General features: G+C 35.4%; 1 protein-coding gene across 1 annotated transcript in view; it reads left to right on the plus strand.

The window, feature by feature from the left end:
• HABP2 (hyaluronan binding protein 2) overlaps positions 1-17,038 on the plus strand; it is a 54,637-nt gene that overhangs the window by 22,002 nt on the left and 15,597 nt on the right. The window contains exons 3-8 of the mRNA XM_051981465.1: positions 7,337-7,441; positions 8,427-8,561; positions 11,787-11,903; positions 14,877-14,996; positions 15,533-15,704; positions 16,278-16,375. Of these exons, the coding sequence (XP_051837425.1) occupies positions 7,337-7,441; positions 8,427-8,561; positions 11,787-11,903; positions 14,877-14,996; positions 15,533-15,704; positions 16,278-16,375 (747 nt within the window). The remainder of the gene's footprint in view (positions 1-7,336; positions 7,442-8,426; positions 8,562-11,786; positions 11,904-14,876; positions 14,997-15,532; positions 15,705-16,277; positions 16,376-17,038) is intronic.

The following is a 17,038-nucleotide window of genomic DNA, read 5'->3' on the forward strand; positions in this document are numbered from 1 at the left end:
ATCTCCTCCAACATTTATCATGATTTTTTCTTGTCATCTTAGCCAATCTGAGAGGTATGTAAGTAATTTGCATTTCTTTGAGCAATAGTGATTCAGAACATTTTTTCATATGACTAAAAATGGTTTTAATATCTTCATCTGAAAATTGTTCGTATCATTTGACCAATTATCAGTTGGAGAATGGCTTGTATTCTTATAAATTTGAGTCAATTTTCTATATATTTTAGAAATGAGAACTTTATCAGAACTCTTGGATATATATATATTTTTCCCCAGTTTTCTGCTTCCCTTATAAACTTGTCTGCATTGGTTTTGTTTGTACAAAAACTTTTTAATTTAATATAATCAAAATTATCCATTTTACATTTCATAATATACTCTAGCTCTTCTTTGGCCATAAATTCCTTCTTTCTCCACAAATCTGAAAGGTAGATTATTTTTTGTTCTTCTAATTTGTTTATAGTATAATATGTGCTTTTATGTCTAAATCATGAACTCATTTCAACTTCATCATGATACAGTGTATTAGGTATTGATCAATGTCTTTGAACCACTTTTCTTGCTGTTGCCTTGCATATATTTTAAAAATATATCCACGATATCATAATGATATCTTGTTAAGCATTGGAATGAACTGGGGGCAACTAGGTGGCATAGAGCACCAGCCCTGAAGTCAGGAGGACCTGAGTTCAAATATGATCTCAGACACCTAACACTTCCTGGCTGGATGACCCTGGGCAAGTCACTTAACCCCAATTGCCTCAGGGAGAAAAAAAAATTGGGATGAACTGCATGAATCACTGAATCTTGGAGGATAACCATTTTTTCGTATTAGTACAAGCAGACTTTTTCAAAGACATTCTCAATTCAGTACTTTAAAAAATCAATTAACAAATGATCATTTGATTAAATTCAATGCATTTCTGTTTGGATAAGACTTCTGATTTTATCATTATGGGAGCTTCTGTTGAGGAATTCCCTAAACATTAGTTTAGGGACATCTCTACAGCACATCTCTACAGCTGATGTCTGGCACACAGTAAACATTTCATAAATGTTATTGATTTGATTGCTTTAGACAATCATCAGGATCTTGGTTGACTAACTTAGGATCACACAGCCTCTGTATGTCACAGGTAGGACTTGAATCCCTTGTGTTTTTAACTCCAAACTCCAGATGCCCTATACTATACAGTCTCTATCAATCAACATTTATTAAGCACCCACTGTGATTTTGTGTTCAAGGTGAGAGCTTCATAAATGAAAATAACAGTCTCTGCACTAAGTAATGTAGACAATGTTCCTTTGTACTAAGGACAGTACCCTATATCAACAATAAGCAAAATGCAAGCAAATGTAAGATGGAGGCAAAAGAGAAACTTGGATAAGTAACTGAAAATTTGAGATTAAAGAGAAAGCTAAAGTTTTGGGAAGTTGGGGCAGTTTGATAGAAAAAATGGCATCAAAACTAAAGCTCAGTGCCTAACTAATCCATACTGCTCCAGGGTTAAATTTACTTGTTCAAAAAGGGACTGATACAGTGAAATGCAGAAGATAGTTTGTAGGAAGAATACGGAGGACATCTTTGAGGGCATGAGAGACAGAAGATGTAAGGAGCAGTATGGCAGGATAGGAGGGGCATATATAGTGATACAGAGGACAATCCCATTGCTTTCCCCCTTTTCATCCCCTACCCGGGTCTCAGACCAGCTGGACTCTAAGTCTCCAAAGGTCTGAGAGGTGAGGGGATCATAATGTCACCTACCTCATCTATAGTAAAGCTCAAATGATAACTATTATCATTTTAACTATTTTGCAAAGAACATGAATTAGCCAAGAATTAAACAACCAACCCATGAGGACTTAATTTATTTTGTGTCCCTGACCTATTTGGCCATCTGGTAAAGTTCATGGACCACTGCTAAAAATAATGTTTTTAATTATATAAAATACGTAAGATTTCAAAGGAAATTAATTTTTTTGAACTATTACGAAAATACATGTATTTCTTAAAGTTCACAGATCCCAAGCCAAGAACCCCTGTTCTAAGATTTAAAGCAGAAACACATCTTATTTATATTTCCTTTCCTAATCTTACAAATAAGGAAACCAAGGAAGTGATTTGCCAAATGTTATACAGATAAGAAGTAATAAGTTGGAGAGGCAGGTATGGAATCCACATTTCATACTCCAAACTTGGTGCCCTTTTTCTTACTCCTTGGTCCTCCTTGGGCAGCACAGTATGGTTTTAAGACGCAGACGAGCACCTTGTTTCATTACCTAGCCCTTGGAGAAGGAAGTTTTAAGGCAAACAACTCAGGTCTTTGTGGATCTAACCAAAGCAGGTGACATTGTCAGCTACCAGGGCTACAGAGGTGCCTTTTCAAAGCTTGGCTCTCTCCTGAAATGTGTGCTGAGCCCATCCATCAGCCGTCCCACTGCCTGCCAGAGAGTATCTCCACAGAGAGCACCCTGTCAGCTGGACTCAAAATGTCAAATGCAATCAGACAGGACTGTGTTTTGGTGTAGGCCCTCTGAGGAGGTTTCTGTGCCATGATGATTGATGATGCCAACAGGGACGTGATACCAGGGATTTTGATTTCATTTCACACATCTGGCAATCTCTTTAACCAGAGCAGCTGCAAAACCCCCTTTGCAGTAACTCAGAGCTTTGGGGGGAAGACCCTGGACACAGACCACTCTAAGCCTGGTCCAAAGGCCTTCAGCCTCTGATTGAACAAAAATCCTCAACTCCTGATGTTTCCTAAAACTTGCTGATTTCTGTGAAACTGAATAAAAATGGAGCAGTGGAAGGCACAGATCTGGAAATAGATAGACTGAAGTTCAGGATCCACAATTGTCATTAATGAGCTATTATCATCTTAAACATTATTTAGCTTTTGTGCCTCAGTCTTCTCATCTCTAGTCAGGACCTTCCTCCCTACTTCATGGGTAGTTATGAGTATCAAATATAATCATTTTATTATTATCATAATATATATTATATATATTGTTTATAGTATAAATACTATATACTATATATTTTTATATACTATATGTAGTATACTACATATACTATTGTGTTAAAAACACAATAAACACTTATATGTTTACAAAATATTCATTTGAGCTTTACCATAGGCTGTGAGATAGATATTATTATCATAATAACATGTTACATTTTAAATTAAATGTCAAATTCCTTGGTATTTTATCCCTGAGACATAATAACACAATAACACAAGATGGCTACTCCATTTTCAGTGATATTCAGTTCAACAAACAAAGATCCCCATGAATCACCCAATTCACCATTTCCAAAATGGAGTACATTGTTTGTTTCCCCTTCCTTATCCTTACTTATTTCTCTTCCTAATATCCTGAGCCACAATCAACCCAAAATGATTTAGTTCTGTTTGAATGTATATCCCTACATCATGATTCCCTCTTCCTGCCTTGGTAATCTGGGACCCACTTCCCCAACTGATTCTGTCGATCTCAATAATGGAGGAAGCCATATTCTTGAAGAAGAGGAGAGTTTAGAATATTTCTATTTAGCAAAGGAGTATTTCTCCTGTAAATTACTTTATGATTATTCAGAGACAAGATTAATTCTTTCCTTTGCTACATATACTACAGCACTTAGACATTACTACAATTCAAAATCATGGAATTCAGAGTTGGAAGGGATTTTGGCAATCATGAAGACTAGATAGAAAAAAAAATTCCTGCTAGAAAAAAAAAAAAAAAAACCACTATAACATACCCAACAAGTGGTTATTCAACTTCTTCTTGAAAATCTCATTGAGGAGATAGATACCTACTACCTCTCACAATATCCCATTTCCTTAATTGTAAGGAAGTTGTAATGTTTTTTCTCTGTAAATCAAATCGATTTTTGATTTGATCTGAAATCTGAAAAGTTCTGAAAGTTCTATCCATTATTTCTAGTTTTCATCTTTTAGGGCAAAAATGGAACAAGTCTAATTCTCTTCTATATTCAAAGATAACTATTATGGTCTACCCTGAGTCTTCTCTTCATCAAGTTAAAAACCTCTCCTTGCTTTAGCCATTTTTCATAGTACATGGATTTAAGGTCTTTATTCCATTTGCCATCCTCTGAACTTTTATTTAACATTCTTCAGCTTATTGTCAATATCTGAACTCTGGTCTACACATGATCTCACCAGGAAAAAAAAAAATACAGTAAGACTACTCTTACAGTCTTCCTCCTATTTTTATAAACTATGCTTCCCAATGCAGCCTCAAGTAGCACTAGCTTTTGGAGAGGTAAGGGAGCTGACATATCATACTGTTGACTCATTTAATTTACAATCCCTTCAATTTCATTAAATTCAACAAAAGGTGATTGAATCCCTAATATGTATAAGACTCTATCTTTGTTTGAGCAAAAGAAACAAAAGACAAATAAGATATATTCCCTGCCTGAACAGAACTCAAAGTACAATGGAGGAAAAAAAAAGAAGCATGCAATCAGATGGAACCTTGTTTAATGTTTTGTTTTTCCTAGTGTTGGAAAGACATGCAAAGATTCATTTCTATCATCCCTCCCATTCCCAAGAAAGACAGCATCTTAGCCATCTTTCTTAGACATGTGGTTTTCTTCCATTTTTCAACACCTACAAAGAAGCTGAGAAACTATGCACCATTATGCTGCAGTTATTCAGGAAATGACTTAAACACCTGGAAAAGTAATTATCTAAAAACACCTGCTGAAAGGGGGAGGGGGGAGAAAGGCAGTTCTCTAAGGGGAAATAAATAAATAAATGATCCAATCTTCTCATTACCAAAGCCATTTCTCTACCCCTCCCTACCCACCCAAAACCAGAATGAGATCTTGCGTGTCAAACTTGGAAGAAAAAAAATTTTTTTTTCCTCCTTGTTTCTTTCTTTGCTTTGTCTCCATAGATAGAGGAAAACCTGATTTGCTCCAGGAAGACAATGGTCTTATCTTCAGCTGAGATCCTTATCCCTGGTTAGGTGTGCTCCAAAAGCACTTTCATATTGTAGAAATTCAGTTCCTGTAAGATAATAAGCCAGGAAAGGGAGTCTTGTCTTGACATTGTGATAAATGAGGTGAAATTTTGGAAAGGAACCAGAGTTGGTGTATTCAAGAAGAAATAAAGGACTAGTTCTATTTTAATATGAAATACAAAAATCATTTTACAAAAGTAGATTTTTTCTCAAACGCCAAAGAGATAAGGACTATAATGGAATGACTGAGGAAGTTAAGATAATGGCAATTGATCGGTAGAGTGTTATCCACTAAGCCATCAGGCCAGTTCTGAGAAGAGCATTTTCAAGTTTGCTATCTGCATTTTCTTTCTCCTCATTATCATATTTATCTGGAGAACTTTTTAATAGAATTATTGCTGGTGGCTGGAATACCATCTGAAGGCAAGGAAGTCAACACAACTTTCTCCATATACAAAACTTCTTCCTCCTGTCTCCTGTGGTTCCCCAAGTCTAAGTCCCTATTGTCACTGGCTATTGGAAGCTTTCAGTGTTTATCACTGACCTCAAGTGTGGAGCAGGGCTCTGGGTTCTATTATATCTTGTGCCCTTCAATAATAAACATCTGCAAGATTGTCTTTTGTGGCTTTCAAAATTTTAGGTTGGAAGTATATATTTGGATGAGTATAAAAAGTATAAGTATGGACATTTTTTGCTTCCAAAATAGAGTATAGTCCATAATAGACAAAAGGGATTTCTTCGGCATATTGAAACTGAAGTGGATCATAGAGGCCTTTTAAGAAATCTACTTGCAAAGACAAGAAAAAGACAGGGTCTAAATCTTCCTCTGCCACTCTGAGATGTTGATGTACAGTCATTTTTCAGTTTTGTTGATACTTCATGACCTCATTTTGGATTTTTTTTTCAAAGACATTGGAGTGGTTTGTCATTTTCTTATCCAGCTCACTTTACAGATAAGGAAACTGAGGCAGACAGGATTAAGTACTCAAGGTCACACAATTAGTGTCTAAAACCATATTTGAACTCAGGAATTTGAGTCTTTCAGATTCCAGGACTGTGCTCTATGGTATCACCTAGCAGCTCTTCAATAAATCTCACTTGTCTGAACTTAGTTTTACCAACTACAAAAAAAACCAAAACAAACTAATAGTACCTCTCTGCTCTGTTGCCTCTTGCCCAAGAGCATGATGGTCAGTGTTTAACAACTAGATCTCTAGGGGAAGAGGAGGGGGATATATATATATATATAACACATTTTAAATTTAATCTCCACTATTCACGTTTTTACAAAACATTTTTGTCTAGATAATCATCAACACACACATTGGAATCAAGTCCTTACGTGTAGTCATTGTTAATTTCCGAGGTATAAATACTCACATTGAAAATTAAATAATCAGCTCAAATTCCCCTGTCCTTACAGAATAAGAAGGACAAGCAGTATCTATTTTAGTCATTATTTCATCAGGTGGATAAGAAGTAAAAGGAGGATAGAAATTTGTGTACAATTACAGGACAAAGGCTATTTGTTCCTCAAAAAATTTACAGTTGGAATGTTATGTACCAGAGATACTTCTTATACCAAATATCAATCAGGTTTAGAGAAGCTTCTAGTGAGAAAAAAGCTAAGACAGATTTTATCTAGGTAATTCTCAATGTTCCTGGCTAGGTGTAGCTATGCTTATGAATCAAAAAAGAGATAAAATAGTTATTAACTGACCCCCAAAGAGTCATAAACCCTCTCTGTATGGAAAAAGTCTTTTAACAGTTGATATTGGTCAGAGAGCTGGCACAGAGCAGCAGCAGAAGAGCAGAGAAATAGTCTAGAAGTAATTCATCAAAGAAGCAGTAAATACCACCTTAGAAGAGGAAGCTACACAGCAGATAGCCATCAGGAGCTCTGTAGGGAAGTAGCAAGTCTCAACTCTGGAGACAAAAGAAAAATTACAACTAGCATGTAATTCTAGGATAGTGGTTGTCAGATTCTTAAGTTTCATATCTTCCAGTGGTACCATGAGAGTCTGTAAGAAGTCTGTTCTTCTGGACAAGAGAGATTTTTTTCTTATTTACCTTGCTACAATTTTAATAAATGCCCTTTACTAATGATTTGTTGTATAAAATATCATTTGGTATATAAGAATATATTGAATAGGAGTTTGGGTCAGATTTTGAAACAATGATGCCCCAAAGAGTACCTTGAATTCAGGTAAAATTTTTAGGGATCAAAAGCTGAAAACAATGTATTATGCTAATGTTGTAAAGATATTCATTCTATTAACACAATAAAATGTTACACCTCTGTGGTCTAACAATTTCTCTTTAATCCTCTCACCTGCTGTAGATTGGACTCCTGATGACTATGAATATAGTACTGAATATTATGACCATGAAATAAGTAATATATCTGATTATGAAGGGTATATTGATTGGACCTCTAAAGAAAATGGTAAGGAAATCATCTTATTTGGAATATGATAGATGGAATACTTGGGAGGAAAGGGAGGACGTCCTTGGATCTGTGTTCTCTTTAGACTGTCTCTCCTCATCATCACACATATCATCTCCAAAATGTCAAAAGAATTATTTAGATAGTGTTATATTTAGGATTTTTCTTCCTTTAAGAGTTATAGAATCACTTGAAGGGACATGGAAATTATTTATCTCATTAACACCCTCATTTTCATCATTGAGGAAAGTGAAGTCTGGACAAGGTGGTTATATTAAATCATTATGTTGGTTAATAGTAAATAAGGATTAGAACTCATTAGAATGCTAACTGCTGGACCACAAAGTCAATCATATTTTTATCTTTTATCACAGCATAGGCTCTTATACAGGTCACAAGCAAAAAAGGCTGTAACTGCATTGTGGTGGTGGGACCCAAGGGAGAAGATAACAGGAAACGTGCTATAGTAAATAGAGTGCAGGATTTGGCAAGAGGAGACAGGTTTTTTTAATCCTGCCTCAAATCCATATCACCTGCTTGTTATTGGCAATTATTAACCTTTCCAAGTCTTAGTTTCTTTATCCTTAAAATGGAACTAAAACTACTTGATCTTTGTGACCGAACTGTTGTGAGGAAAGTGTTGTAAAAATGTGAGTCATTTACAAGCTCAAGATTGGTTTTTAAAGTCTCTTCTCTTCCAATAGCATTATGGTAATCTGTTAGAGATCATGTCCTTCTGAGTATGAGATATTTTTTTCTTGTTATTTAGCTTGCTATTGTTTTAATAAATGCATTTTACCAATAATTTTAGTAGAAAAGTAATATCCTTAAAATTAGCAAATTAGAAAAATTTAATTAAAAGTAGAAGATAATCTCTTTGCAAATTCTTTGTTCATGTATCACCAGCACCTAGAACAGTACCTGGTACATAGTAATTCCTTAATAAATATTAGTTGTGTGCTTGATTTATCAGCAACCACTGCAGACAATTTCTTCTTTCTAAATACTACAGATCTGTGCCAACCTGATCCTTGTATGCATGGTGGTGAGTGTGTTATAAATGGGGACAACTTCAAATGTAACTGTCCTGCCCCGTTCACTGGGAAAAAATGTCAAGCTGGTGAGTGTGTTTTTCTAGATTTTGTATTTGAATCTTTTACATTGTAAAGGAAATATACATCTCCTTTATGCTCCTAGGAGCTCCAAGACTCTACTCTTCACCCTGATTCTCAACCCTCTTTCTGGATTATAAAAAGATGAGTCAAACTGACCTTGGGAAGAGGAGCTAAATGTAGATCTACTTATTCTGGAGAGAGGATTTCTGGAGTTAAGTAGAGCTTCTAGTTAAAGAACTAAGGCTGGAATAAGAGAGCTAAAGGAGGAATGTAAGGAGAGAAAATGGTTTATCCAAGATCACACCATGAACTAATAGTCCATCCCAGAGAACTCAATCTGGAGTTGGGAGATCAGGGTCTGAATACCGAGTTTATCCCTTCCTTGCTACATGAATCCAACTCATTCTACCTTTTCCAGATTTCCACTCCTCATCTGAAAAATAAGGATAATACTTGTGGGCTGTCCACAATGGTGTTGTTGTAAGGAAAATGTTTTGTATACTTTAAAATGCTACAAAAACACTTTAAAGTATGAAATTGTTGTTTAAATATATTGTTAATAATTTCAATAGTAAAACAGAAATGTTATATAATATATAATTGTATTAATATCAATAATGTATATTATGATATATGGTTATAATAATGTTGATTATATATTATTATATAACATGTGATTATATTAATAATAAATGATTATTTAAATATATTATTACTTTAAACTCTTCCTACTATACTTGTAACAGCTTGGATAACTGTAAAATAAAAGAATTGGACTAGGTAATTTAAAAAATATTTTATTCTGAATTTAACAAACATCAAATAAAATAGGCATTTCCATTCACATACAAACTGCAGATTTTATTAAGTGTGACTTACATCGCTCTTTACATATATAACAAATTAAAATTATAGCTTTCAAAACTATTCTGCTTATTTGTGCCTTCTTTGTGGCCTTTTTATTTTCTTCTCTGCATTAAAAAAATTCTTTAATCACTTTCTTTTGCTTTTTTTTTTCTTCTACTCTATGCCAATCTTCTCTTTCCCTTCTACCTCACAACCCCTTAGAAAAAATAAAGAGAAATAAAAACAAAGCTCTTTTAACAAATATACATGAACTAGAAAATCTTAAAAGTCTCTTTCAATTCCATATTTATGATTTTTTTAGCCCCCTAATTAATACATTTAAGTCAACTCATTGATAAAGGCACAAATTGACATGACTGTCTCCCCTATTCTGAAAAAGCCCTCATTTGATCTTTCCATCCTCATAAACTATCATCTCTTCTTCCCTTTGTAGCTAAACTCCTGGAAAAGATATTCTCCACTTTTTTTTTTCTACTTTCTCTCTTACTCTCTTCTTCATCTTTTACAATCTTTAACTGCTCTCTCCAAAGTTACTAATGGTCCTATAGTTGCCATATCTATCGATCTTTTCATAATCCTCATTGTCCTTGTTCTTTCTGTAGACTTGACATTGCTAACCATTCCCTCCTCTCTGATACTTTTCTTTCTAAGTTTTCAAGACCTGGTTCTTCTGTCTTTCTGTCCTCTCCTTCTCTATCTTCTCTGCTGGATCCTCACCCAGATCTTGCCTTTTAACCATAAATTTATCTCAGGATTCTGTCTGGGCCCTCTTCTCTTTTCCCTTTATACTATTTTACTTGATCTAATCAGATTCCATGGATTTAGTTATTATTTCTCTGCTGATTATTCTCAAATCTACCTATCTTGCCCAAACTCTCTGCTGACCTTAATCTCACTTCTCCAACTGCTTTTTAGAAATTTCAAATTGAATGTATTTCTGAAGCCTAACTCTTTCTCTTTCTCCCTTACACCCTCTCCCCTACTTAGAGGATAACACCATCCTCTCATCCCTCAGGCTCACAACCTAAGAATTATTATGGGCTCCTCACTATTTCTCACCCCACACATCCAATCTGTTGACAAACCCTGTCAATTTAATCTTTGCACCATTTTTCATATAGGTCTCCTCTTTTCTGAAACTGCCACCTTTCTGGCATCCATCACCTGGCTTATTGCAAAAGCTGCCTTTATCTGCCTCAACTTTCTCCCTTCCATTTAACTTCCATTCAGCCCCTAAAGTCCAGGTATAACTTTGCATCACCTCCTCAATAATCTTCAGTGGCTTCCTATTGCCTCCAGGGTCAAATAATGCTCTTTTTGATACTGAAAATCCTTCATAAACTAGCTCCCTCCTTACACCTTGCCACTGGACCCAGATGGCCCTGTAGGAGAAAGTGAGGCAGATGACCTTGCACAGCTCTCCCTCACTTAAATCCAATTCACTTGCCATGGTCCTCATAAAGAAGGAAGGACAAACAACAATACTCCCAGACAAGACTTCAATCAATACTGGACTCCCAAATGTTCCAAGAATAAAATATCCATCTTTCATTTCAGGGCATTTTCTCTGGCTGTCCCTCAAATCTGAAATGCTCTGCCTTCTCCTCTGACTATTGACCTTCCTGGCTTCCTTTAAGTCCCAGCTAAAAGCCCACTTTCTGCATTGTCTTCCCCAACCACTCTTAAATCTAGTGCCTTGTCTATATTAACTATTTCTTATTTATTCTGTATACAGCTTGCTGTGGTGTGTGTTTGCATGCTATTTCCCTTATTAGAGTATAAGTTCCTTGTAGACAGGGACTATCTTTTGCCTTTTTTGGTATCCCCAGAGCTTAGCACAATATCTGGCACATAGTAAATGCTTAATGAATATTTGCTGACAATTTATTGAATATATGGGTGAGGGAAGAGGGAAGAAGTCAAACTTAGGGATTCAAATGTCATACACATAAGTTTGCTTCTTGAAGAGATAGAAAAACAGAATATAGTCAATTCATTCCAACCACCTCAAAAATGAAGATTGTTATTCCCCAAAAGGATACAGGAAGTATGGCTTGGGGAATCCCATCACTCCTGTTAGAGCTACAAGTCAAAGCAAAGGTTAGGTATCATTAAACTTATAGATGAAAGACAATACAGTGAGAAAAATACACCAAATCAATATTACAGTCTTTTGGGGTTTTACCTATTAGATAGCAATTATAGATTTTATTTCCTTTTATTATTTTAAGCTGCTTGAAAGCAGGGACCATGACATTTTCATCTTTATATTTATAGAGCTAAGCACAATACATTGCAGACAGTAGGTGCTTAATAAATATTTATTGAATTTCTGTCCCCCATTTCCTACTAATCTGTTATAGTACGTAACACATGCCAGAAAAATCCTTGTGTCAGAGGAGAATGTCTCATTATCCAGACTCCACCCTATTACAAATGTGCCTGTAACCATCCATATGGGGATCCACACTGCTCAAAAGGTAAGTCATAGGTAGAAGTGGGAGAGGAAACTTGTTTAGTCTGATCTTATGTTTAGACATCGTTGACACTGTGTATAGAGGGCAAGGTCTTTGCTAATATGGCTCCAGCCTACCTTTCCAGACTAAGTTTGCATCCCTTCTCCTGCAAGTCTCCTGGACTTTTTTGCTATTAAGTGAACTAAAAAAAAACTTTGTCTTTTCAGTCTCTAAGCCTCTAAAAAGACATTCTCCCATATCTGAAATATACTTACCTTTGATTCCCAGTACCCTAATACATCTTATGCACCATCTCCTATTTCCATATTCTCTGAGTAGTTAGGACTCTGAAGCCCTCCCTAAATTACCTTGTATCAACTTCTTGGTGTGTATATTGTATCCCCAGGAGAAAACAAACTCCTTGAAGGCAAGAACTGTTTTGTTACCATTTTCATAACTCTAATACCTAGTATAGCACCCAGAAAATTGATTCATTTGTTGATATTTACTGTGTTTGTTATATTGTTGAATCAGAGCCATCTATGGATAGGTCTTATCATTTACTATATAAGAATCAATTATTAAGTGTTATAATTTAATAACAGTTGTGACACAAAGTAGTGGGAATTTGAATGATCAAGGAAGCAATAACCTTTGAGGGCTGGATATTGTAGGGATCATTCAGTAAAATTTACTTGATATTTACTAGGAGTCTTGAGAATATAAAATCAGCCTATGCTCTTCTTTTTTCAAAGATATCAACTCAAAATTCACTACCTCCAGGAAACTTTCCTAGATTTTATTTTAAGATCCTCTGTTTATGTTTTTATTTTGCATAGCAACATTTATTATTGCTTCCTAAGAGTTCCAAACTCCTCTCTTTGGCCATAAATGTCCTATCTCCCCAGCTAACTATAAAATCATAAGGGCAGAGTCTATGTTATTAATATCCTCTGCATCTCTCTCAAGAGTTCAAGACAGTGTGTATACTAAATTCTCAGCCAGTGATGTTGATTGACTGGATCCCTGACAGTCAACATCCATTTATTAAGTATTTACAATGAAACAGGCTAAGGGATAAAAGGAAAGGGAAAAACATGATTCCTGACCTATCTATGAAATATCTAATTAGGATACCTGTGCAGCTGTTGGTAATATAAAACTGGAGTTCAGGAAAGAACTAAGTATATATAGAACTAAGAATGGAAATGATATTTGAATCCATAGGAATCAATGGGATCTTTAAGTAAGATAGTGTAAAGCAAATAGAGAAGAGGAGCCAGGAATAGACTATTTTTGGGGATGAGGGACACTAACATATAATGGATAAGACCTGGATGAAGATCCAGCAGAGAGCAAGAAGGAACAGTTTGACAGATAAGAAAACCAGAAGAGAGCACTTTCAAGAAAACCTAGAAAGGACAGAATACCCAGTTGTTGTTGTTGTTGTTGTTGTTGTTGTTGTTGTTGTTGTTGTTGTTGTTGTTGTTGTTGTTGTTATTGTTGTTTTAAGAGTAATGAAAAATGTCAAAAGCTGGAGAAGTTAATCAGAGGATATAAGTTTGAATACTGGGTTCTGTTCCTACTTGCCTGTATGATCTTGGGGCCAGAGCTCCATCTATAAACCATCTAGCTATCTAAAGATAGTCAAAAGAGCCTCTAATCCCAAATCTCAAGCTAAAGGGAGAGACAACACACAAACAACTATGTGCATACAAAATGGACTAGAGATAATCCACAGAAAAAATACACTAAAGTTTGGAGGGATTTTTAATTTTCAACTTTTAAAATTTTTATAGTATTTTATTTTCCAAATACATACAAAGATAGTTTTTAACATTCATTTTTGTAAGACTATGTTACAAAATTTTCCCTCCTTCCCTTTCCCCAATCTTCAAAACAGCAAGTAACCTGATATAGATTAAATATGTGCAATTCTTTTAAACATATTTCTTTTTTTTCTTTTAAACATATTTCAATATTTATCATGGTATACAAGGAAAATAAGAATAAAAGGGGAAAAAAAACATGAGAAAGAAAAAAACCAGAAAGTGTAAATACTATGCTGTGATCCACATTCAGATCCATAATTCTGTCTCTGAGTGTGGATGGCATTTTCCATCTCAGTTCTATTGGAATTGTCTTGAATCACAACATTGTTGAGAAGAGTCAAGTCTATCACAGTTGATCATTACATAATCTTGTTACTATGTACAATGTTCTCATGGTTCTGCTCAAAGAAGATACTAGAGTTAAAGGGAATCAGATAGAAGATTAGATTTGGGATGGAGGGTAACAGAGGATTGAATATGACATATAGGTCGAAAATCTAGGTGACTGGGATGATGGTGATAACTAAACAGTTACAAGAAAGTTAAAAAAAAGGAGAAGCTAAATTGAGGAGACTAGATTAGGAAACTGGTAAGATCCTTCCATCTCTAAATCTTTTCAGTACCTGGTTATAACTGGCTCAGTTAATGAAGTGAAGCAAGTATATATGCTTTTCCATTTACCCCTAAGTAAAGTCTATAGGTAGAGAACCAAACTAGCCTTCCTATCAAGTCAATCTCAAAGGGTGTGAAAGAGCAGCTATGGAGCCTTCTAAATATACTAGAAGGCCAGAGAAAAAAATATAAGGTATAAGACAAAATAGAGATTAACCAATGTTTTGGGTTAAGATGGAATCTTGTTAATTTATCTTAATTAAGAGTCATCTCACTATCAAATGCTTAAAGGTAGGATCAGAAAACATAAATTTCTATTGCATCCCAGAAACCTAACCCCAGGTCTTCTGGCTGTGGCTATGCCTCCTCCTCCTGTGGAATGAACTACAGCTGCTATTATAGGCAACAACAAACCTTATGGTGATTTATCTTTTCTTATCACTAAAATATATCATTTGGATATATAGCTAGGAAAAACTGTCTTCCTTTCAGTTCCAAGGCTTTGTATTCTCTTTATGAAGGAACTCACTGACCCAGCTTTTCTTTTTGACAGTCTTTACAGCATGTAGACCAAATCCTTGCAAGAATGGAGGTATCTGCAAGCGGAACAGGAGGAGATCCAAGTTTACATGTAACTGTCCTGATGGATTCAGAGGGAAATTCTGTGAAATAGGTATGATCATTTCCTATACCCAAGACCAAGACAGTCAAACAACATTCCTTGGAAACAGCCAGTATCTCCTATTGGAAGTTGAGTTTACTTAAATTCTAGCACTTAGGATTTAAAATTCTTTGCAGTATCTGTTTCTGCTATTTCTACCTTTCTAGAATGAAAATCACAAGTGCAGTTGATTTCTTATTTGACCAATTCTGTGTAAAGATCAAATTTAACCAGGCTTGAACTCTCATCATATTCATATAATTAGTTCTTTGGGCTATTGGGCTACTAGGGCTACTACTACTCATTCATGGCTAGTTCTCCACATATTACAAATAATTCTCCACATATTACAAATATATGTTTTAAACCTTGGTAAAAGGATTGGAAATTCAACCCATAATACTTTCTGAGACATCTGTATTGGCATTTAGGGTAGCAAAAGTCCACAGGAGAAAAATAACTTTTCTTGCTACCAGCTACTCAGCCTATTCCCCAGAGAGGAATGGAAGAATAACTATTTTCTTTTGTTTTGTCTTTTTTTCTTGGAGGTCCTGAAGACTGTTATGAAGACAATGGCTTCAACTACAGAGGGAAAGTCAGTAAGACAATAAACCACAACAATTGCCTTCACTGGAATTCTCACCTTCTCTTGAAGGAAGCTTATAATGTTTTTATGGAAGATGCCAAGTTACATGGTATTGATGAACACAACTATTGCAGGTAAAAGAATCTTTACCATTTGTCTCTGATAACTAAGGACTATTACGCTTTTTATCCTCCTATTCTAACAGTGGATAGAAGCTAGATCTAGAGTCAGCAAGATCTGAAGTCAAATTTGGCCTGAGACACCAACTGTGTGATCTTGGGCAAATACCTTAGGCTCTATTTTCCTCAGTTTCTTCAATTGTCAATGAGAACAATAATAGCCCCTACCTGCCAGGGTTGTTGTGAAAAATCAAAAGAATGAAAGGATTTAACAAAGAGCCTGGTAGATAATAGGTATTATATATGATTCTTCTTCCTCTTTCTCCTCTTCTTCTAGTTATTATTACTCTACCACCCTCTAATTTTTTGTAGCATGTTTGTAGGAAATCTTAGGAGAGTATCAATCAGGGGGAGGAGGTTGACATAGTTCATCTCCTCATGTTGGCTGAAAAGGCACAGAGAGAGATTGTGATCACCTTTCACCAGTCAAGCCTCCTTTTCTCCATGCCATAATATGATCTGGTTTTATTCAAAGGGTTCTTTGATCAGTTCTATTGATTCATTTGTAATGGGATGCATTCTTCTTAGGAATCCAGATGGTGACAAAAGTCCTTGGTGCTTCATTCAATTGGACAAAAAAACATTGAGTTGGGAGTTCTGTGATGTCACTTCTTGCTCATCTTTAGGTAAGTCTGGTAGAAGTCTAAATGCATTGATATTTGGTTATATGTGTGCATGTTTACATATATGTACACATATTGTATGTATTCACATGTATAATAGAGACAGAACATCTTGGCAAAAAAAGAGATCTTAGTGATTGTCTCAAGAAGAATAGGAATAACTGATTTTTTTAAATTCCTGTTACTTCAAAAATAAAATAATAATAAACTCTCATTTTTTAAAGAATAAGAAAAAAAGACTCTTGAGACAATCTGGTGTCCTGCCAACTCTTGCTCTATGCAGATGACAGATTAGAATCAGAGCACTTACTCCTAAGAGAATATCTAAGGGCAGAAGAACACTTATGGGATAACAGAATATTGTAATCAACAAAGCAAAAGAAAAGTAATTTTGAATAGTACTTTTCCTCAACTAGAAATCCCCTCCATCTCCAGAGTCCCTCCATTCCCCCATCTCTCCAAACCCTTTAGCCAGACTTTAAATCAACAGAGCAGCACTACAAGCAGCAGAATTCATTCTGTATCATTGTCCTAGCATCACGAGTTTATAAGGACTAGATTCTAGAGGTTTCACTAGAACAGGGGGAACCTGGAATCTAAGTGGCCCTAATGATAAGGAGAAGGGAAGGAGAGGCTGAGCATAATCAGAGGTGGGCAAGGTACAAG

The sequence above is a fragment of the Antechinus flavipes genome, chromosome 2 (genome assembly GCF_016432865.1).
Source record: "Antechinus flavipes isolate AdamAnt ecotype Samford, QLD, Australia chromosome 2, AdamAnt_v2, whole genome shotgun sequence".
Taxonomy (NCBI): domain Eukaryota; kingdom Metazoa; phylum Chordata; class Mammalia; order Dasyuromorphia; family Dasyuridae; genus Antechinus; species Antechinus flavipes.